This window comes from Schistocerca gregaria, chromosome 5 (genome assembly GCF_023897955.1).
Source record: "Schistocerca gregaria isolate iqSchGreg1 chromosome 5, iqSchGreg1.2, whole genome shotgun sequence".
In the NCBI taxonomy this organism is placed as follows: Eukaryota; Metazoa; Arthropoda; class Insecta; order Orthoptera; family Acrididae; genus Schistocerca; species Schistocerca gregaria.
Window position 1 is genome coordinate 631,072,375 of NC_064924.1, and position 24,204 is coordinate 631,096,578.

Consider the following 24,204-nt stretch of genomic DNA (forward strand, 5'->3'; position numbering starts at 1 on the left):
GACTTTTGTGGTAGTGACCACTTCCCATCTTCCTGTCACTCTCCCAGTGCCATTCCCCTGGACGTTTACCAAGATGGGCTTTAAACAATGCAGACTGGGAAGCTTTCACCTCTGCTGTCTCTCTCACAAGATGCGGTTGATGTGGTAGTTGAGGTGGTCACTAGAACAATCATTTCTGCGGCGGAAAACATGATGCCTTGTTCTGTAGGGTGCCCCCGGCGATAGTCAATACCTTGGTGGTTACCAGATTGCTGAGGCCATTAAAGAATATCAGCGAGCTCTACTGCGACACAAGCGGCATCCTTTCCTACAGCACCTAATAGCTTTTAATTGGCTCCATGCCTGTGTTCACCAGCTTGTAAAAAGACGAAAACAGGAGTGTTGTCGAGGTACATCTCGACCATTGGGTGCCATACATCACCTTCCCAAGTCAGAGCACCCCCCTGTGGGCCCGGGGGTTAGAATAGGCTCGAGGTATTCCTGCCTCTCATAAGAGGCGACTAAAAGGAGTCTCTTACCTTTCGGCCTTTGTGATGGTTCCCTGTAGCATTTGAGCACCAGACCAAGGATGGCAGTGAAGTTTATTTGCCCCGGTACCTTGTACAGGGTACGTTCCGAAAGTAATGCAATTGAATTTCCCGCGCCGCTCCTAGTAGTCGGAGTGGGAGCGGGCCACATGGAGTAGGTGGGGGGGACGCTAAGCTTTGCCGCGAAACCGGTTTCAGTGCTCTCCGAGCTGTGGAAGCGGCAGGACGTCTGTTATTGTAAACCTCTGCGCGCCGACTGTGTCACGGAAAAAATAGGATCGAGCAACGTTACGCGATTAAGTTTTGTGCTAAACTGAACAAATCTTTTGAGGAGACTAACAAAATGATTCGTGAGGCTTACGGGGACTCTGCTCTGTCCTACTCACAAGTTTCGAGGTGGTTAAAGGCCTTTAAGCTCAAAAAAGGCAAGAATGAGCAAATCAAAAGTGAAAACAATGCTCATTGTCTTTTTCGACAGCAAAGGAGTGGTCCATAAGGAGTTTGTTCCTCAAGGACAGACAGTTAACGCTGCCTACTACGTGGATGTGCTGGAAAGACTCTGCAAAAGGGTCGTCAGGACGAGAAAGGACATCTCCGCTACCTCGCAACTCCATCACGACAACGCGCCTTGCCACAACGCGTTAAGAGTCCGCGAGTTCCTGGCCAAACACCAGGTGCCAACGCTGCCCCACCCCCCCTATAGTCCTGACCTTGCCCCAGCTGACTTCTTTTTGTTTCCTAGGATTAAGTCAGCCCTGAAAGGAACCCGTTTTTCGTCCATAGACGAGATTCAATCCGCCGTGACGAAGACCTTGCGAGAGGTCCCAGAAGACGGCTTCCAGGGCGCGTACCGGTCATGGCAGAGTCGCTGGAAAAAATGTGTAGAGGCCCAAGGACAGTACTTTGAAGAATTTTAAGTGTTTGTGCAAATCTATTCAATAAATTACTTTAAAAAAAACAATAATTGCATTACTTTCGGAACGCACCCTGTATGTACAAGAGCTGATGGGGACTCTTTCATGTCCATGAAGCCTCAGTTTTTTTGTGGAGCATTTGGAGGACATGTTTGGGGAGGTGGAGGGCTTGTCCAGAATGCGCTCTGGGTCACTCTAGATAAAACCAGAATACTCTTCTGTCCAGTTACAGGCATTACTCACTTGTGACAAGTTGGGGGATGTTTCTGTTGCCATCACACCTCATAAGAGCTTAAATATAGTCCAGGGTATTGTATTCCACAGGGACCTTCTTTAGCAGTCTGACAACGAGCTGCACTCCAATTTAGAGCGGCGATGTGTTCATTTCATCTGGTGCGTCCATTGGTGTCCAAGGCATAAACAGGTTGCCACCGGTGCCTCCATCTTGGCCTTCGAGGGTGACACATTACCTGAGGAGGTCGAGGTGATTGTCTACCGCTGTGATGTCAAGCCATATATCCCTCCCCCGATGCGATGCTTCAAGTGCTGGAAGTTCGGTCATATGTTTTGCTGCTGTACTTCCAGCATCACATGTTGAGATTGTGGATGTCCATCAGATCCCAATATTCTATGTGCCCCACTTCCCATGTGTGTCAACTCCGGAGCTCACCTTGCTTGTCAGACTTCAGGATTTTACAGAAAGAGAGGAAAATCAGGGAATATAAGATGCTGCACCGACTGACCTACACTGAGGCTAAGAGGAAATTTGAGCACCTACATCCTGTGGCTATGACCACCTCTTACGCCGCCACTATGAGAACAGTTGTCGCCCCATCAGTTCCTCACATTCCTGTCGCCTCTCAGAACCAGAATTATACACCTGCCCCCCTTGATGATGGGGGAAACTTCCCACCCTGTTGCTCCCACACCACCTACTTTGGGAGCAACACCCCCTCAACCATCGGGGACTTATATCAAGTCCCCACTTCCGAGCCAGAGAAGCATAAGTCTTCTTCAGCTCCTCTTGCTAGGAAGGGGTCCCTTGGGTCACTCCCTTCCCAGGTTTCTGCTAATGGGAAAGATAACACCCACCAGTGCCTGAAGAGCCCAAAAGCATCCTCAGTCGTGGAGACTGAATCAGTGAAGTCCTCCCAGTCAGGGAAACGAAAGGCACAGCGAGAGACATCCAAAAAGAAGGTTCCCAAGACCAAGGGAATTGTGGTGGCACCCACACCACCGCTATGTACAAGCTCTGCGTCAGCGGATGAGGTGGAGATTCTGGCGTCCGCTAAGGACCTAGATCTCACCGGACCCTCAAACAGAATGGATATCAACTGCTCAGGCAAAAAGTCAGTGGCAGCAGGTGACCCTGAGGTGTAAACTGCCTCATTGAATGTTCCATGCCTTCCCAGTCTCACAATGTCATCTTCCAGTGGAATAGTGGCAGTTTTTTCCAGCACCTGGCTGAGCTACAGCAGCTGTTAAACTTTACACCTGCTTTCTGCGTTGCCCTCCAGGAAACCTGGTTCCTGGCAATGCAGACCCTGCCCTCTGTGGCTATAAGGAACTATAGTGACTACAATCGAGTGTCAGGTGGAGTTTGCGTTTGTCTTAAACTCAGTCTGTAGTGAAACTGTGCCCCTCCAAACACCTCTTGAAGCTGTGGCTGTCAGAATAAGGATGGTGCAGGAAATAACTGTCTGCAATCTATATCTTCCTCCAGATGGTGCAGTCTCTCTGAATGTATTAACTGCACTGATTGATCAACTCACTAAACTTTTCCTTCTTTTGACAGATTTTAATGCCCATAACACCTTGTGAGATATCAAAACTTTACTGTCTCAGTTCGACTTCTGCCTCTTAAATACTGGGGCTGCCACACATTTCAGTGTGGCTCATGGTAGCTACTCGGCAATTGATTTATCAATTTGCAGCCAAGGGCTTCTCCCATCTATCCACTGGAGAGCACATGACGACCTGTAGGGTAGTGACCACTTCCCCATCTTCCTGTCACTGCCCCGGTGTCAGGCCCATGGGCGCCTTCCCAGATGGGTTTTAAACGAGGCGGACTGGGAAACTTTCACTTCTGCTGTCACTGTTGAATCTCCCCCACATGGGAACATAACTGTGATGGTTGAGCAGGTGACTACAACAATAGTTTCTGTGGCAGAAAACACGATCCCTTTCTCTTTGGGGTGCCCCTTGCGAAAGGCAGTCAGGTGGTCGCCAGAATTCGTTGAAGCAATTAAGGAGTGTCGGCGAGCTCTACAGTGGCATAAGCAGCACCCTTCCCTGGAGCACCTCATAGCTTTTAAATGGCTCCATGCCCGTGTTCACCAACTTATCAAACAACGGAAGCAGTAGTGTTGCGAGAGATGTCTCGACCATTGGGTACCAAACATCGCCTTCCCAAGTCTGGGCAAAGATGAAGTGTTTTCGGGTAAATAGCAGTTTGTGTCCGATCCCTTCTTTCCAACTGGGGTCCTTGCTTTACCACTTATACTTGAAGTACATTCGCATACATCTCCATGGTGTACACCTAGGCTGCAAATTCACCTGGACCTTTCTCATGGCCCTAAGAACTCATTTAATCCCACGGCTCTCCGCTACTACTGCCTCTCGATTCTTGACAAGTACTGAGGCCACAAAGTGGTTTACACCCACAGCTCAATGACTGATGCCCACGTCAGCTTCGCATTTATCCATGGAGGACATATTGAACTTCACTCCTTGTCCGATGGCTGAAGTGTTTTCACTGCCAATCTGGTGGCTATATCTCGTGCTCTTGTTTACATCTGTTCATGCTCTGGGAAGTCATTTCTTCTGTGCACTAACTCCTTGAGCAGCCTACAAGCTATCAACCAGTGCTACCCTCTTCATCCTATGGTAGCGACTATCCAGGAGCCCATCTATGCCATTCAAGGGTCCAGTCATTCAGTGGTGTTTGTGTGGACCCGAGGTCACGTCGGAATCCCAGGCAACAAACTTGCCGACAGGATGGCCAAACAGGCTACGCGGAAATCGCTTATGGAGATGGGCATGTCTGAACCTGACCTGCGTTCTGACTTACGCTGCAGGGTTTTGCAGTTTTGAGAGACAAAATGACATAACCTCAGCATGCACAACAAACTGCATGCCATCAAGGAGACTTCAAATGTGTGGCAGTCCTTCATGCAGGACTCTTTGGTTCTCTGCCGGCTCCGCACTGGCCATGCTTGGTGACCCACCTCAGTGTCAGTGCGGCACCCAGCTGACAGTGGCCCATATTTTGGTGAGCTGTCCTTTGGCTGCCCCACGACGGAATTTTCAGTTAGCGGACTCGTTGCCATTAATTTTAGCTGACAAAGCCTCATCAGCTAATTTAGTTTTAAATTGTATACATGACAGTGAGTTTTATCATTTTATATAAGTTTTAGAGCATGTCCTTTGCCCCTTTGTGTTATCCACTCTAATGCTTTTAGGGTGGGTGTCTTAATGTGTCGCAGAGTGGCTGGTTTTTCCTTTTTATTCTTGTGGTTGGCCAGCCACGGTCATCTGCTCTCTTGTTTTTACACTTTCTGCCTGTTTCTTGCTTCTCCCTGTGGTTTTCTTGTCTTGTTTGGTCCATAGTAGTATTGGTTGTCCTTCTATCGTTCTTCCTCTCTCTTCTGTTATTGTGTTGTATATCTCCTTTCTTTTCTTCTTTCCCTTGTGTAATTATTTTATCGGGAACAAGGGACCGATGACATCGCAGTTTGGTCCCTTCCACTGTGGCGTTCGACTGGCAATGGGAGCTTTCAGAACAAGTCCGGTGACCAGCGTCCTGGTGGAGGCCAGAGTCCCTCCATTGTAGTTTAGGTGTGCACAACTGCTTTTCATTTATGTTGCACACATTCGTAGTTCTCCTGAGCATCTGAATTACCATCTCCTCTTCCCATCCGTGACAGTTCATCTCCCGCATCGGAGGCCTAGGCCAGGGCTTAAGATTGCGGTTCACATCCGATCCCTTTTGTCCGGACGTACACATCCATGGTGTACACCTAGGCCGAAGCTTCTCCTGGAGCTTTCACATGGTCCTAAGGACACAGTTAACCCCGCAGCTATCTGCTGTCACTTGCTCTAGATTCTTGACATGTACCAGGACCATGAAGTGGTTTACACTGATAGCTCAATGGCTGATGGTCACGTTGGATTCACATATGTTCATGGAGGACATATTGAACAGCTCTCCTTGCCAGATGGCTGCAGTGTTTTCACTGCAGACTGGCGACCATTTCTTGTGCACTTGAGTGCATCCGCTCATGCCCTGGCGAGTCATTTCTTCTCTGTACTGACTCCTTGAGCAGCCTACAAGCTATTGACCTGTGCAACCCCTGCCATCCTTCGGTAGAGACCATTCAGGAGTCCATCTATGCCCTGGAACGGTCCCATCATTCCGTGGTGTTTGCGTGGACCCAGGCCATGTCGGAATCCCCGGAAATGAACTTGCCGACAGGCTACAGGGAAACTCCTTCTGCAGATCGGCATCCCTGTAACTGACCTGCAATCCTTATTACGTCACAAGGTTTTTCAGCTTCGGGAGACGGAATGGCATAATCTCAGTACACACAACAAACTGCATGCCATTAAGGAGACTATGAATGTGCGCAAGATCTCCTTGCGGCCCCTTCGCAGGGACTCTGTGGTTCTCTGCCGGCTCTGCATTGGCCATACACAGCTAACAAGTGGCTATCTCCTCTGTCGCGAGGACCCACCTCGGTGTCACTATGGCTCACATATGACTGTCTTTCATATCTAGCTGGACTGCCCACTTTTAGCCGCTCTGCGGTGGACTTTTAACCTTAGCCTTTCCAGTACCCTACCTTCAGTGTTGGGCGACAATGCCTCTACAGCAGATGTAGTTTTTATGTTTTATTCGTACCATCTAAGGGTGGGCATTTAGCCCTCTCTGAGGCCGCCACCCTCCCTCCAATTTAACTCTGTTGCATTTGTCTGTCTCGGTGGTCGTCTTTTCCCTGCCAACCAAACCCCCAGGGTGCTCACCTCTCTTTGGCAGGTTCATTCTTGGTCACCATGGGGCTGCAGCCTTTGCAACATCTTTTCTCTTCCATGCTGCTGTCAGGCACTTTATTGTGAATAGCAGAGTAATCACGTATATGTAGAGGTATCCTCTTACTGTTCTTTTTCCCCTTCCTTGTGGAACAGATAGGCTGTTTCTGGAAATTTATTCTGCATTTTCGATATCCATATTAGAATACTGTCTACTGTTTTTTTGTTCCTTTTTTCTTTCTTCATTCACCTTCTCCCATCCTTCCTCCACTTCAGCATTTGAGGTTCCTCTTTTTCTTCTTCCTCCCTGTCTGCTCCTGAAACCCATCCCAAATGTCTTCTGCGTAACAGGTGACTGGGTAACACGTAATTCCCAGCCGCGGGTGAATGGATAGGGTTCGCACGTACACCCTGGTACAGGCCAGGCCCAGGGAGGGGTGATTGCCTGAGCTGCTACCTTCCCAAATAACAGATAGGTTCCCTGTCCCGTTTTTGAGAGGTGTGACCTGAGGGGTGAATAGTCACCTAAGGTGAGTGTGCCCCCTTCTGAAGGGCCACCCAGTTGGAAGGAGCACGAAATCAGAGACGCTGGCAATCATTGGGATTTTCTCATAGTGGGCCACTCATCTTCGTAGTCAACGGCTACAGAATGAGGCTACTGATTCAAAGACCCTCCCAGCTGCACCACAGCTCCTCATGGCTTCATGTACTGAAGACGGTGAGTCCTTCACTATGGTAAATCCGTTTACTATTCGAAAAGATGTTGATGCAGTTGCTGGCTCTACGAAATCCTGCTCACATTTACTCAGTGGAACTTTGATTTTTGTAGACTACATCTGATTCTCAAGCACAAATCCTGCTTGCAGCTTCGGTTGTCTATAGCAAATCTGTTAGTGTCGAGGATCATCTGATTCTCAAGAACAAAAACTGCTTGCAGGTTTGCTCCTCCGTTGCTATCCTGTTCATGTTGAGGATCATTGAAAGCTGAATTCTTCCCATGGTGTTATTTACACTAGGCTGCTTGATGGTCTTACCGAGGCAGAAATCCAAACATACCTCTCTTATCTTGCAGTTCATTAGGTGATGAAGAAAGTAGACACCTCCTTAGTGCCTATGCGCACTCTCTTTCTCATTTTTGGTGAGAGTGGTTCTTCAAAGATCAAAGCAGGCTGTGAAGTTATCAAAGTACAACTGTGCATTCTGAAAACAATGCGCTGCTACCACTGTTGTCATTACAGCCACAGTTGAGAGTTCTGTCGACACCCAGCCAAATGTGTATCCTGTGGTAGGGATGCTCATGAGGGTGTTCATCCATCTCCTCCTCCCCACTGCATCAACTGCAATGGCAACCATGTCACCTCCTACCGCGATTATCCCATACATCTTTATGAGCGGGCTGTCCAGGAGATCCAGGTGTAGAAAAAGTGCCTTACCCTGTCTCTCACAAGTTGTTGGTTAGTCACAAACCCTGCATTCTACCATACGGTACCGTTCTTCCTACATCTCGCTGCTCAAAGGACGTGGCCATGCAGACATGCCACTTCAATTTTAGCACCGCCCTAGCATAACGGTAGTGTCCCTGTCTCCTCCTCCAGCTGTGCAACATGCCACCAAACTTTTGCCTCACAGGGCGAAATCACGAGCTACACAACTGGCAGCCTGGATAGGACAGAAAGAATACTCCCGTGAAGACTTCCTACATCCCTCCAGCCAACCAACATCTGAGCCTTCCTCTACCAATCGGAGAGGCTCCAAGGAGTTACACAAAGGCAAACAGTCTTCTCCTTCACTGATGTGAAGATCCTCTTTGACAATGTTGTCTCGTGATACTGTCAGCCAGCTGACCTCCGTGTCGCCGGTGGGTGCCACCAACCGTTTATCAGTGCTGGACTCCACAGGCCGACAGAAGGAGAATATTGACACTTCCGTAGACCTCATGGAGCAGGATAGTCCTGCCTCTGTGCCCTGTAGCAGCAAGTCTTCGAAGGCTGATCTCGGCAGCTGCCGAGGTGACACCACTTCAGTTTTTTCCTCATTATGACTTTCCTCCATTGGAATGATTGCGGTCTTCGATCCAATGAAGAGGATTTGTGGCAGCTCTTAGAATTGAAGTGTCCACTTATTTCTCTACCTTCAGGAAACGAAATTGCGTTCTCAGGACCACTTTGAGTTCTCGTAACTCTTCCCAGTCCGTTTTTACTTTCTCCCCAAGTACAGCATTCCATCTCATGGGAGAGTCATGCTGCTCATACGGGATGACATTCATAGTCAACCCATCTCCGTGACTACCCGTTGTCATTTGATGTCAGCAGGGCAGATTTCCTCCAGCTTATTCAGCAGCTACCTCACCCGTTTCCACTGCTCGGTGCCTTTAATGCGCACCATTCCTCTTGGGGTTCTCCCAGAACCCGTCCAAGAGGTGCCCTCTTGGATGACCTCAAACAATTTAACCTCTTCTGCCTTAACATAGAAGCACCCACGTTTCTTTCAGACTCCACGCACACATATTCCCATTTGAACATATCCTTCTGTACTGCCAAGCTTGTCCATCTTCTAGAGTGGTCCATTCAGACGCGTACTCAAATGACCATTTCCTGTGTGCTGTACATATGCTGACTCCCACCCACCTATGCGCATACCCAAATGGCTGCTTACTAAAGCTGATGGGAGGTCTTACACCTCTCTGGTGACCTTCAATGAACATCATTTCCCCAGTTCCAATGACCAGGTAGAACATCTTCCAAACATTCCTCAAACTTCGTCTTTACTACACAGTGTCCTAGTCCCTTGGTGGACTGAGGTATGCTGTGATGCAATTCATGTGCATAGACATCCTCTCCACGTTTTTAACCGTCGTCCTATGATGGCAAACTGCATGCATTATAAACAGTTCCGTGCACAGTGTTGTCACATTTTTTGGGATGGCAAAACAGCTAGCTGGATTTTATACACTAGTTCTTTCAATGGTTCCACACCCGCTTCCATCATGTGGGCCAACCTTCGACAGCTCTTTGGGACCAAGATCCATTTCCCAATTTCCGGCCTGACAGTAGCAGACAATGTCATAGTGGACCCTATTGCTATCTCCAACACATTGGGCCACCATTTTGCAGAGATTTCGAGCTCTTCTTGCTATCACCCTATTTTCCTGCATGGGAAACAAGATGAGGCAGCTCGGGCAATGTCTTATTGGAATCATGAGTGCTACAATGCTGCCTTTACTACAAGGGAGTTAGATCTTGCTCTCAATTAATCTCGATCCTTTGCCCCAGGGCCAGACGATGTTCGCATTCAGATGTTGCAGCACCTTTCTCTTGCGGGCAAGCACTTTCTGCTTCGTATGTACAATTGCTTCTGGACAGAGGTCACGATTCCCAGATGCTCACATAAAGCGACTGTCGTACCCATATCTAAGGTCGGTAAAGACAAACACCTTCCTTCTATCTACTGCCCCATTTCTCTCACGATCTATGTTCGCAAGGTGATTCATGCCCAGCTGGTATGATGTCTAGTCTCGCAATTTACTAACCACTGCACAGTGTGCGTTTCGAGTGCGTCATTCTGTAGTTGACCATCTCGTCACTTTGTGCACCCATGTCATAAGTGGTTTGCTGTGGAAATCCCGGACTGTGGCTGTCTTTATTGATTTAGAGAAAGCGTACGACACCTGCTGGAGGGCTGATATCCTCTGAACACTCTACATGTGGGGCTTCTGGGACTTTTGGACACATGTATCCAGGAAAATGGTGTGCCTCAGGGTTCCTTCCTGAGCATCGTCCTCTTTGGTATCGCCATTAACCATATGATGGCCTGTCTCCCACCTTGCATCTCAGGCTCCCTTTTCGTTGACTATTTTGTCATCTATTGAAGTTGTACAAGGACCTGTCTCATTGGACAGTGTGAAACCGTTTGTCTGGACTCTGGTGGTGCAATTGGTTTCTTCCACTGTCTTTCCTTCTTGGGCGTATTGCTCTTTTTATTGAAACTATGCAATTCCTGGGGCTCATGCTAGACAGGAAACTTTCTTGGTCCTCCGTGTCTTACTTGACAGCTCGCTGTACGCAGTCACTCAGTGTCCTGTGTGTCCTCAGTGGTATTTCTTGGGGAGCAGATCAAACCACCCTCCTCCATTTGTACCGGTCTCTTGTCGGTTCAGAACTAGACTATGGGTGTTTAGTTTATGCATCTGCACATGTCCCGCTTACGCTGTCTCAGTACTATCCACCATCGTGTCATCCGTTTGGCCAGTCACCTTTTACACTAGCCCAATTGAGTCTGTATGCAGAAGCTGCCGAACTACTGCTTTCCTACCACCATGACTTTTCTCCTTAGCAGATAAGGATGCAGTTTGTCTGCTACGTGTAGCCACTCATCCTGTGCCTCCTCCTTCAGTGACTCCTTTGATCGCCAGTATGGGTTGCGTCCCTCTTCTGTTACCTCCTGGCGTTTGCTTTCGGCTCTTGATCTGTCAGCTTAACTGCATGCACCAGCAACATTCCGAATGGGTGTAAACCCTTCACCACCTTCATGCAGTGGCCCATGTTCACCTTGGCCTTCATTCACTCCCGAAGGTCACTACTCCAGCTGTGCTCTATTGCCTTCAGTTTCCCAACCTTCGCACAGAACTTCGTGATAGTACTTTTGTGTACACTGATGGCTCTTGGACTGACTGTGGTGTCCGGTGTGCTTTCATCATTGGCACCAACATCTTTTGGTATGGCTTTCGGAACACCACTCAGTATTTACATCAGAGTTATTCGTCCTGCATCAGGCCACATAGTACATTTGGCGACACAGCCTTTTCAATTGTCATCTGCTTGGTCTCTGTCAGTGCTCTTCAAAGGTTCTGGTACTGTACACCACCCATGCCTTAGTGCAATGGGTCCAGGACAGCTGTCACTTGCTCACCCTTAATGGAGCCCCTGTGATGTTTATGTGGGTTCCTGGCCACATTGGTCTGACAGGCTGCTGACACGGCTACCAAGGCTGCAATCCTCATATGTCAGCTCACTAGTTATTAAATTCCCTCCAATGCTCTCCATGTTGCTTTGTCATCAGCTGGTCACTTTGGCATCACCACTAGTTCTCCCGTAATGGGAACAGGCCCCGCATCAGTAAATCTCTCCCAGCGGCTTGGACGACCTCCACTAGGTTATACATTGGGCACTGTCTTTTTAGCCATCACTATTCGTTAAGTGGTGCTCTCCCACCACTCTGCACTGTTCATGCTCAAAATTTGACTATCTGCCATGTCCTGACAGAATGCCCCCCCCCCCCCCCCCACTTACATTCTCATTTGTACTTGCCATCCGAGTTATCGGCTGTTTTAGTGAATGACTTGTGGGCTATTAAGTGCGTTTTACATTTTATCTGTCATAGCAATAGGGCAAAAGCCGTTTAATTACTAGTTCATGACCCCCGTTTCTCTATGGCATATTTTATAGACCTTTTGGCTCTTTGTCCTTGTATTCTGCAGTTATTATGTGGGCACATATGGCCCTAGTTGTTTTTGCGCCCAAAAGCAAAATACACGAACAGATGTATGTGATGAACAGGATTTTAGTACTTTAAGGTGTTACCGTTTCTAGACTTTGGTTTTGAGGGAGTTTACTACTTTCTTTGGCAAGCAAGAAGTAATTGTGATTTACTTGGCTGTTATTTGCTATTTGGTTGTTTTCAAATGGCTCTGAGCACTATCGGACTTAACATCGGTGGTCATCAGCCCCCTAGAACTTAGAACTACTTAAACCTAACTAACCTAAGGACATCACACACATCCATGCCAGAGGCAGGATTCGAACCTGCGACCACAGTAGTCGCGCGGTTCCGGACTGAACGCCTGAACCGCTAGTCCACCGCGGCCGGCTTTTGGTTGTTTTCCTCAATAACTAAGTATATGCATTCCTCAATCCATTTCCCAGTTTCTTTTGCAATGTTTGATGTATCAGTATAAATTTAATTTTATTATCTGAGTTATTTATTCTTAATCAGTTCCCGCAAGATAGCAGTATTTTTTGTAATGTGAAATCGGTCCTACTTCCATTCATTGTAAACATCTTTAATGTCTTCATAGTGCCATATTTTTCTTTCTTGGGAGAGCTGCTGTTAAAGATAGATTTCTATCAATCAAAAAATACATTAAATTTGGAACGTAAATGTGCATCATTATACACATTCTTTTAGTCAAATGTGAGTGTGCATTCACCTTGGGTAAACATTTATTTTATCATAAGTGTTCATTTACAAAAAAATTTCCCTTAATGTACTGCTTTACCATCTACTTTTCGTGGGAAAAATTAATAACAAAACTCAGTTTATAAGTAAAATTTTCAAAATGCTTCATTTACATGTATCTTTTGGGAAATTGATATTAAAATGTGTAAAAACAGTTATTTACTTTCTTTAGTGGCATAATAATGATTCAAAGTTTTCTAATAATCAGAATGAGATTTTCACTCTACAGCGAGTGTGCGCTGATATGAAACTTCCTGGCAGATTAAAACTGTGTGCCGGAACGAGACTCGAACTCGGGACCTTTGCCTTTCGCAGGCAAGTGCTCTACCAACTGAGCTACCCAAGCACAACTCGCGCCCCATCCTCCCAGCTCTACTTCTGCCAGTACCTCGTCTCCTACCTTCCAAACTTTACAGAAGCTCTCCTAGTTCTGCAAGGTTCGCAGGAGAGCTTCTGTAAAGTTTGGAAGGTAGGAGACGAGGTACTGGCAGGAGTAGAGCTGTGAGGACGGGGTGTGAGTTGTGCTTGGGTAGCTCAGTTGGTAGAGCACTTACCCGTGAAAGGCAAAGGTGCCGAGTTCGAGTCTCGTTCCGGCACACAGTTTTAATCTGCCAGGAAGTTTTCTAACAATATTTGAAAATTTCCCTGTGGGGTTCAATGCATTGTAGTAATTAAAAACAGAGCACTCTCTGCTGCAAAATGAAATGATCATGGATTCTGGAAATAATTAACAGTTGTTGCTTTCTTTGCAGGCTAATGGTATCAAGATTGGACCCCAGCATTCTCCAAGTTCACCAAGCCTTCCAGCAGGCGGTCAAGGGGGCATGCAGGGCGGTGGGTGTTGTTAGGAGTTAGCCTGCCTCGCTGTCTGCTCCTCTTGCTCAGGGCTGTAAGTGCCCTCCTGGCCACAGTCAAAGCAGCAGTACATTGAGCCTAATGGCCGATGCCAGGCGCGTGCATCTCCACTCGTTCCCCCCCACCCCCCCACCTCCCCCCCTCCACACTCAATCTAGCATCAGTCATGATGGTTTCCTTGAAACATGCTACTTATGGTTCTCATTGACTGTCTGATCACTGTAACAAAACTGTAATCTCAAGAGTTTGAAGCAGAAGGCTATATATACATATATATATTCATATATAAAAACCAGCACTTGTGTAAATTTGTGAGTAATCTCTCTTTATATTACCCACATGAATGATGTGATCCTGGATGTAGACAGGAATCTGAATCCGTAACATTAATTTGAAACACTGTGTATATTAGCATTGTAATTATTTATGTTGTAGATTTTTATTCCACAAATTGACATCAGAAATATCTACTTTTTGTCTAACTGAACAAATAAAGTGTGGTAGAGAATTGCTGTAATGTCTTATTGTATTTGAACTGTGGAAATAATATTTTTTGTTAGTTAATTTCTTGAAATAATTGGGAACATAATTCCTAGTCAAGGAGAAACTGCTAGTCTTTAAAATTGTGTAATTTTCAAATGGTTTTGTAAGTCTGATATCTTTGCTGGTGTGATGCATAGCTTGGTGACAGCTCTGTTTGACACCCATGTTTTGTATACTTTTTAAACATTTCCCAGAGCAAAACTTATGGAATAACTTACTTTGAAGTTGATACATGTAGTTTCAAACGTTTGTGGGTTGTAACTGATGTGTGTGTACTACCTAAGATGATCTCATTGTTTTTCTTTTTACTACCAGTGAAAGTGTACCTCTTGCTTATACAATTGCATACTTGCTGTATGTTTATTAACAAGCTTGTGCACAATTATAATTTTCAATGCTGTTTATAGAACATGTATTTATTAGTGCAGTGAAATTCATCTGAATACAGAACAATAACAGAGTTGCACACCAGCAAGAATTTGTCTTTTTAATTAGGCAGTAATTTTTTAAAACTTTCTTTCAGTCTTCAATTTCTACTGTTCTGGATACTATTGAAGTGAATAAAGAAATATTCACTTTTTTTTTAATGAGCAGAACAGTTTGCTTCGAATTGATTGTTGTTTTTGAACAATACAGTTAGCCCATTCAGAATATTTTATGTGCATGTTTTTACAAACTTTTAATAATTGTAATTAATGTTTTCTCATAAATGCAGCCTTTTCTATATCAAAACATGTGAACATTCGTGTTTCATGTTTATCAATATGTATGGACTTTTTATTGTTGCACCAAATAAAACCCCCACATGGTGTGCACGAGGAATGCTTGCAATTACTGCTGGACAGAAGTCATTTCTGTAATGTTTCATAATTTGTGCTGGTCTAGTCACATGTTAAAACTATTGCTTTCCCTTTAAAAAAAAACTAAAGTAATGCAGTACGAAAATTCTCACCACTAAAACTAACTCATTTGATTGCCAGACTAGGGTAGCATGAGGAAATTTTGTTTAGTCTGAAAAGATAATTTATCGTGTGGTAGATATCATTTTTATCAGGGACCTGTGCTGATGTGTTTCATTATTCAAGTACATACACTCAGCTTGGATGTAATAGTTTTTAGATAACTAATACATGTATATACTCTGTGAGAGCTGGAAAGGGAATTGACGGTTAGAGCTAATAGTTAAAACAGCATACTGGAAGGGTAGGGATTCCTCCATACTAGAATGTAAATTCAGCTGTGACCAAGGAAGCAGGTGGCTCTAATTTCAGCTATGTTTTCAGTCTTGGGGTATGTGCCTGTCTACTACAGAACACCTATAGTTAGTGGTTACACCTTTACTCCCTGCATTATTTGTATTGCATCCAAAACTTCAAAGTAGTAGTTTAGATATGACTACATGTAACACATGGTCAGTTCCACAAGAAAGTGTATGCCATTACCTGTTTGAAACAAGAGACACCATATAAATGTTTTCATGAAAATACATGTTATTACTAATTGCACAATTATATAATAGTTAATCCAGTTGCCGCCAATATCAATTATAGCTTGGCACCTTTTTGGCATGCTTTTCATTACTTTCTGTGTATTCTCTCGGTAATTATCTCCATGATTTTATATGACAGCTGCTTCAGAGTATGTATTGGCTTTCCTTTAAGCTTCATCTTAATATATGACCATTTTTGATCAGATTTGCATTGAGAGACATTGCAGGCCAGTTCATCGTGGTCACCCCACTGTCTTGTTTCCACACTGGAGAGACACGGATATGATGTTTCGGATCATTATCCTGCTGAAGCACCCAGTTTGCCTCGTTTGAACCAAATAGCTTCTTAACGGCTCTCAGAAGACTTTGTGATAAATATTGCACATTTTTTTCAGCATTTAAATTGGCTTTAAATAAATGCAAATAGCCAAAACTGCATTTACAGAAACATCCCCAAACATGCAGTTTTACTGGGTGTTAAGTCTGTTGAAGCAACCTCTCACACTTTGTACACCACACTTTTGAAAGAGGTGACCAGTCCCAAAAAAAAGATGATTTACAAGGAACACTGCCTCGTGACACTTCAGATATTTTGCACTTATTTTAAAATGTAACCAACAAAACAAATCATTCGACTCACTCTGTTTATACACTGTGCAAAAGCACATTGATTACATATTCGAGACAACTACCAGAGATGTCGCTGTGGGCATTATATTTAAAATTATGGCTTACACTTTGTGGAACTATGTGCCATTTTACATAAGTGTGTCAACTACTTAGATACAATTTTTTTCCAATTTTTTAACATGCCACTGGTTTGATAGGATACATTGAGCTCGCTTTTCCTGCACTAGTGAGTGCAGCAGTTGTCACCCCCTTATGTTACATCTGAGTCATTACTGTGCACTGCTCAAGATGTTGGTTTATCTCTGACTGTGGTTTGAGAAGCTCAGTACTCGTCTGTACACTAGTCGAGTATCTTGTCATACAGAAGAGGGTTTGAACTTAACTGCAAATTTTATTTTCCTGAAGGTTCCAATACATCTTAAAAATGCTTGAATCGCTCAAAAAGGTCTTATTTGCCTTAAACTAAAGGCACATTTTATCATTAGGTGTGTATTACATGTGGATAATGAACTCCTACAAAGACAACTATTTCAAGTTTTCCAGACAATGCAGTGAAGTTTACGTACTTATGCAGATGCCTTGACAGTCTGCCATTAGAAAATTAACTGCTTTTGGTCATATATTATGGATGTAATTTTTTTTATATAATGAGTGCTGATAACCTTGGAAACAAGACATTGCTCCCCTTAGCTTTAATTTTTATTATTATTATTAGTCGTAAAGCTCCCATGTGGAAGACGCTAAGTAAAGCTGGTTCACTTTCCGTTCTTCTTGGTCTTCTGGTTCTTTTTATTTGCCCACCAGTTTTTCATTGTTTGCGAAAATTTAGTTCTTCTTTCTTCGCTCCATTTTGTTCCGGTTCTCGGTGCTTTTGTCTCTGGTTTAACCTCCCACTTTTCAACTTTTATTCTAAAATTGTTCCTTGCAGCTATTTCTTCTTTAGTAATTTTTGCTAATTCCAAATCTTTTTTAACTTTTTGGATCCATTCTCCTCCATTAACAAGAGAATCTACGTATTTTACAATTCTTTTTGTTAATCTGTGTTCAGGAAGTCTCATTATGTGGCCATAGAATTTAAGGTGTCTTTTCCTCATGTCTATCTCTATGTTAGAATATTCTTCAATTTTTCATGTTTTCTGTAATCTATATCCATTCTCGGTCCATCTTGGTCCCAAAATTTTTCTAATTATTTTTCTTTCTTCTTTCTTTAGATTTTCTAGATCAGTTTTCCTGTTTAGTGCCAAGGTTTTGCTGGCATATAACATTGATGGTTTAATGACTGTATTGTAATGCCTAATTTTTGCATGTAAAGATAAACATTTTTTATTATAGAGGTTTTGCACTAATCCTAAACCTTTACGAGCTTTTTGTATTCTTTCTTGTTGTGCAAATTTTTCCGAGATAATTTCTCAAAGATATTTGAAGTATGGTACTCTGTTGATTTCTCCGTATTTTGTTTGTAATTTGGAAATTTCTAAATTTGTTGTTGTAAACACTGTCTTTTCAAATGATATCTGTAGGCCGACTTTTTCTGCACATTCTTTTAGAATTTCTACCTGTTTTATAGCCATCTCACTAGAATCTGCCATTATTGCGAGATCGTCTGCAAAGGCTAAGTAGGGGATTCTTAGTTTATGTTTCTTGGTTCCTAATGAAATTGGTTTCCAGCACTTTTCTTCTTAAAAAGTTTCTTCTCCCATTCTTCCATGACTCTATCCAGAACTACATTGAACAACAATGGCAACAACCCATCACCCTGTCTAACCCCAGTTTTTACTTCAAATGGTCTTGAAAGTTTTCCCATAAATTTAACTTTGGATTTTGTATTTGTTAACGTCTGTTGAATGATTTTCTGTGTTTTCCGGTCCAATCCTTTTTCCTCAAGAATCCTAAATAGTGTGGGTCTGTGGATTGAGTCATATGCCTTCTTGAAGTCGACAAAGACATACACTGTAGGCTTGCCTCGCATCTTCCTTATCCTTGTGATTAATTTTAGGTTTAAAATTTGCTCTGGGCATGATCTGTTTGGCCTGAACCCAGCTTGGAAATCTGAGATTTTGGGTTCTAGCATTTCTTGTGCTCTTTCAAGAATACAAGCCGATAAAATCTTATATGTGACAGGAAGTAGAGAAATTCCTCTGTAATTATTTACATCATGTTTATCCCCTTTTTTGTGTAATGGATGTATTAAGGCACACTTCCAATCTTCTGGGATTTCTTCAGTGACCCATATATTTTGAATAATTCCTACTAGCTCCTTTCTTGAATTAGGCCCTAGATTTTTGAGAAATTCAGCTACAATTCCATCCTCCCCGGAGGCTTTGCTATTTTTTAGTTTCTTTATGTGTTTGATAATTTCTTCTTCTGTTGGCGGTGAGGAATCTTTTTGCTGCGGGGCTTTGGTGTTGGATATTGGGAGGGTTTTTGTTGGTTCTGGACAGTTTAGCAGTTTTTCAAAATATTCGGCTAATACTTCGCAGTTTTCTTCATCACTTTAATTTTTATTTATTTATTTATTTTTTATTCCACTAGTTATAATCATGTAACTTACTCTAGCATGTGTGTTTCAAACAGCTGAGCCGTGCGATAGTTCATGTTAGACCTACAAAGGATTCAATATTCACAACAAATCGGACAACACTTTTCTTAGTTAACTTACTCAGAAGCTTCCTACTGCTTAAGTGTATTGCAGATCAGTTTCATGTAAGAGACTCAAATATAAATTACTCGTAAACATGAACCATTCTGAGGTTGCACAATAAAGCCTGAGTGTGCTGTAGGTATGTCTTTTGGAAAACCTCCAATTTAATCTTCACCAATTTAATCTTCATTGCCAATGTAACCAAGAAAAAGTGCACATCCTTCACAGTTAATAAATATAAAGCTATGAAAACATTGCTGCCGTTCTGGGTTGTCAATGAGATTTTTGCACAAGCATGGTATCAACAATTCCTCAGTTCTTAAATATGAAGAACTGTAACACAGTACATGTTCTATAACGGCTTTTGGGACAACAGCTAAATTATAATCTATGATAGATTGCACAATTTTTGTGTTGGTACACTTTATGTACTTTGCTTTTTCCCATCAACTGCTTTTTTTTTTTAGCATAATGTCTCTCCATGAAGATTTTTCTGATATGTCTTGGAATACCTACTGCTGGAAGCAGTCCCTTTATATTTCTGTAGCCATACATCTACTACATAATCATTATTTCCTTCCAGTGAGCCAGGTAGGAACTTGGTGAACAATATGCCTTCATTGGTTTCTGCCCTATAGCATTTTCCTCTCCACTACATCCCATGTTACTCATCTCCTCGGGAGATCTTCCTTAACCTGGTCTGTCCATCTCTTTCTAGGCCACCCAGTTGGTCTTCTTCCTGGTACCTCCATCTCCAAATACTGGCATGGACTTTGAGTCAGGTGAATTCGCTTCACATGACCAAACCACTTCAGTCTCAAAGCACTCGTCCTCTCCGCTGTAGTCAATGTCACCTGCAGATCTCTCCTATAGCCAGACAGTGCCACTGCTGTACAGGTAATGAAATTCAAAAGTAGCCTGCTAGTTACACGAAGAAACAAATTATGCATTCAGAAGGCCTTTTATCCACATGAATAATGTTGGTGATGCTTTCAAGACTACTATCTGGGTGTATTTGGTACTTCTATCATTGTCTTCACGAACTCTGTGGAAATCGCATCATCCTGCCTTATTAACTCCAAGCACTCATATTTCCATTTCCTACTGATGCAGTTCCAATAATTATGGGGGCCATTCAAACCTTATTATGCAAATTACGTAATATAAAAAAAAATTATATTGAAAAAGTTTTTGTTCGCAAAATCACATTCATAACTACTTTTTGTCTGGTTTCAACTGATATATTCATATCTTTAAAAACTTTTTGATTGTAAATGATGTTCCATTGTGTGTGCATTGTTTATGACCTGTTAACATTTTAGTGGAGCGTACATTGCACTTTCTTCACACATTTTTCAAAAATAAAATTAAAAATGGGTTTGTCAAACATAAAAATATACAAAGCTAAAATGCACCTTGCGGAACTTGGCATGTCTACATATGTAGCATTCCTTTGATGCTTGTCAGTTGTTACGATGCACAATATATAGTAAAAGGTCACATTTATGCCAAAGTTTTACTGTATATTGTGGATTTTAGCAACTGACAAGCATCAAAGGAGTGATACATATTTAGACGTGCTAAGTTCCACAAGGCACATTTCAGCCATGTGTATTTTTACTTGTGACAAAGCTATTTGTAATTTTATTTTTGACAAACTTGTGTGGAATGTGCAGTATACTCCCCACTAAAATCCTGACATGGCATGAATAATGAATGCACAATGGGACCGTACTTAAACTAAATAAGCTTTTAAGGATTTGAAGGTGGTGGTGTTACCTGTCGAGGGTTTGAATGCAATCTTGGCTATAAAAAATTTCTTTTAAGCAGATGCAGATTGCTTCTTCTCATTAGGAGAAACTTCAATCAGGAAAATTACAGAAACATTGTGTATCATGTCTCCATGACATGTAACACATGCATTCCATGTGGATACTTTGTGGTAGGAATTCTTTTGGTTGTGATTGCAGCCACTTCTGCGCCATGGTTTTCATCACTTCTGAAATACTTGCATCCCAGCACTTCTTTGAGTTGACCCGGTACTTGAAAGTGATTTGGGGGTGAGGTATGGTGAATAAGTTGGATGTTTGAGCCATTCAGATTTCATGTACTTTGTTGGTGCTGCTGTTGATTGGACAGTATGTGGACGTGTTGCAACACAACACCTACAGTCAGTAACCCTTGTCACTTAGTCCTGATTGCAGGGTGAATGTGATTTTGTAACAGAATTGAATGTGAATTACTGGCCACGGAATAAGTCTTCCCTGTAATGCTTTAAATTTAACTCCTTGTGCATCCCAAAAGAGTGCACAGGCCTCTTCTTGCCAATTGGTTGAGTGCAGAAAGTTTTTGATTTTGACGGAGTATGATGCCCCTTCTTGCTCAATCTTTTCATTTTAGACAATATAGCAGTTACGCAAAAGACCAAAGATTGATGTGATAATCTCTCTCTTCAGCAGTCGATTGACAGTGCACCTATCTTGCAGACACTTTATTGAATTGTGGCAAATCATGAACAAGATCTTGTGTTGAACGAACAGTAATATCCAAAATTATGGTTATATTTGTTTATAGTAAAATATTTGTTTTCCTTCACAAGGTCTTCCAATGAGACAATGTTTTTGTTCATCACTATATGGTGCCCCTGGCCTGGTAACAAAGCATCTTCCTCAGAAGTTATACCTCTTTTAAACTTTGTAAACTACTCATACACATAAATGAATCACCATAATGTGTTTTCATCCTATAGTGCATTTCTACAAATTTAACAGTTTTAGTACTCAAAAGACACAGCATAGATCGCTGCTCAAATGTGTTGCAAGTCAGCAATAGGGCAGCCATCTTTTCACTGACACAGCTTCCTTTTGTTATGCAACAACAGGCCACCAGCTGTTGGACAGCTCTCAAAACACTAGAATAACTCCTGGTTATTGCCAAATTGATAGAACTACTTTTAAGAATTACTTTTGAGGTTTTCATTTGAAATGTAAGGATATCAGCAGTTGCACAGATGTGGCCCCTAGGGCAAGCTGTGGATGGTTCAGTGTGGTTGAGTAACTGATGGGCTCCAAACTCCAGGAGCACATTCCCTGCAAAGAAAAAAAGAAAAAAAAAAACTGGTAGGTCTTTCCTCATTGTAAGAGGTGCTGTGACGATAAACAAAGCACCAAATACTGCTCTTCAACACATTTAAAGCAACACTTATAGTGACCCTGATGTTTCACCACCAGTCCACGGTATCATGTGAGGCTCTGCTGTGGCTGCTGGTGGGCATATGGTGTCAGTCATAGTGCTCTCTGCTTTGGGTGTCAGGAGCCTCGTCTTAGACCGTATGCAAAGCGTGGGAAAGTAACAGATAATATTTTTATGTTTGGTTTTTCAAATTGTCTCTGCAGCCTGAGAAGAAAGTGCCAGAGAGAACACTGAGGGCACTATTTCAGCAGTGTTGTGTAAAGGTTGACATCAACTATGACTGCAAAACAGCACTGAGACTGCTGCCACAGGGAAAAACAGTATAATGTTAGCAGTCTCACAACCACCCAAACCCAAGTTACATAGTGTTTTCCAAACCCACTGTATTTCTCATTCCATTCAGCAATGCTAAAAGGTTTAGTAACTAAAGAAAGGATAACGGTCTATGAGTTAGGGTGTAGACTGTCAAAAGCTTAAACGTGGTAGGGAAGCTAGAAAATCTGAAAAGGGAAGTGCAAAGGCACAGTGTAGTTATAGAAGTCAGTGAAGTGAAATGGAAAGAAGACAAGAATTTCTGGCTAGATATAGGGAAATGCAAAGGCTTAATGTAGATATAGAAGGGGTCAGTGAAGTGAAATGGAAAGAAGATGAGGATTTCTGGCTAGATGAGTATAGGGTAATATCAACAGCAGCAGAAAATGGTATAATGGGAGTAGAGTTCATTATGAGTAGTAAGATAAGGCAGAGTTACTGTGAACAGTTCAGTGATAGGCTTGTTCTTATCAGAATTGTCAGAAAACCGACAATGATAGTTTGGATATACATGCCAATGTCGAAAGCTGAAGATGAAAAGAGAAAGTAAGTAATATTGAAAGGATAATACAGTATGTAAAGGGAGAGGAAACCCTAATGTTCACTGTGACCTGGAATGTAGTTGTAGGGGAAGCTGTAGAAGAACAGGTTACAGGAGAATATGAGCTTGGGACAATGAATGACAGAGGAGAAAGACTAATTGAGTTCTGGGAAGTTCCTGTTAAATTGCATCATGGTCAGGCAGAGATTCCGGAATCAGTTGCTGGATTGTAAGGTGTACTCAGGGGCAGATACAAACACAGACCACAATGTAGTAGTGAGCAGCAAGCTGAAATTCAAGAGACTAGTCGGGAAGAATCAATAAGCAAAGAAGTGGGATACAGAAGTACCAAGGAATGACGAGATGTACTTGAAGTTCTCTGAGGCTATAGATATGGCAATAAGGAATAGCTCAGGAGGCACTACAGTTGTAGAGGAATGGACATCTCTAAAAATGGCAATCACAGAAATTGGAAAGAAAAACGTAGGTACAAAGAAGGTAACTGCGAAGAAATACTTCAATTGATTGATGAAAGAAGGAAGTACAAAAATGTTCAGAAAAATTCAAGAATACAAGTCACTAAGGAATGTAATAAATAGGAAGTGCAGGGAAGCTAAGACGAAATGGCTGCATGAAAAATGTGAAGAAATTGGAAAAGAAATGATTGTCGGAAGGACTAACTCAGCATACAGGAAAGTCAAAACAACCTTAAGGTGAAATTAAAAGAAAGAGTGGTCACATTAAGAGTGCAACAGGAACTGCACTGTTAAGTGCAGAGGAGAGATCAGATAGGTGGAAAGAGTGCACTGAATGCCTCCATGAGGAGGAAAATTTGTCTGATGTGATAGAAGAAGAAACAGGAGTCGTTGCAGAAGACGTGTAGGATCCAGTATTAGAATCAGAATTTAAAAAAGCTTGGAGGACTTAGATCAAATAAGGTGGGAGAGATAGATTACATTCTATCAGAATTTCTAAAATCATTGGCAGAAGTGGCAGCAAAACGACTATTCACGTTGCTGTGTAGAATGTATGAGTCTGGTGACATACTACCTGACTTTCGTAAAAGCATCACACACACAATTCTGAAGACTGCAAGAGCTGACAAGTGCGAGAATTATCGTACAATCATCTGATGTAATTCTTCATGCTTTCCCGGCGATCTGTTGACATCATGGATATTCGGGAATCCAGCCGGATGTTCGCTTCGTTCTCGCACGGTATTTCAACAGCGTGCCCCGATGTCTTCTTCAGGTGCTACCTGAGACTGGGTAGCAGCTGAAGAAGACAGCGAGGCTCGC

The 24,204-nt window shown here is 42.9% G+C and overlaps 1 protein-coding gene across 1 annotated transcript in view; it reads left to right on the top strand.

Moving 5' to 3' along the window:
• LOC126272201 (ras-related protein Rab-2) overlaps positions 1–14,923 on the top strand; it is a 39,801-nt gene extending 24,878 nt beyond the window's left edge. The window contains exon 6 of the mRNA XM_049974883.1: positions 13,456–14,923. Within this exon, the coding sequence (XP_049830840.1) occupies positions 13,456–13,551 (96 nt within the window). The 3' untranslated portion in view covers positions 13,552–14,923. The remainder of the gene's footprint in view (positions 1–13,455) is intronic.
• Positions 14,924–24,204: the final 9,281 nt, after the last annotated feature.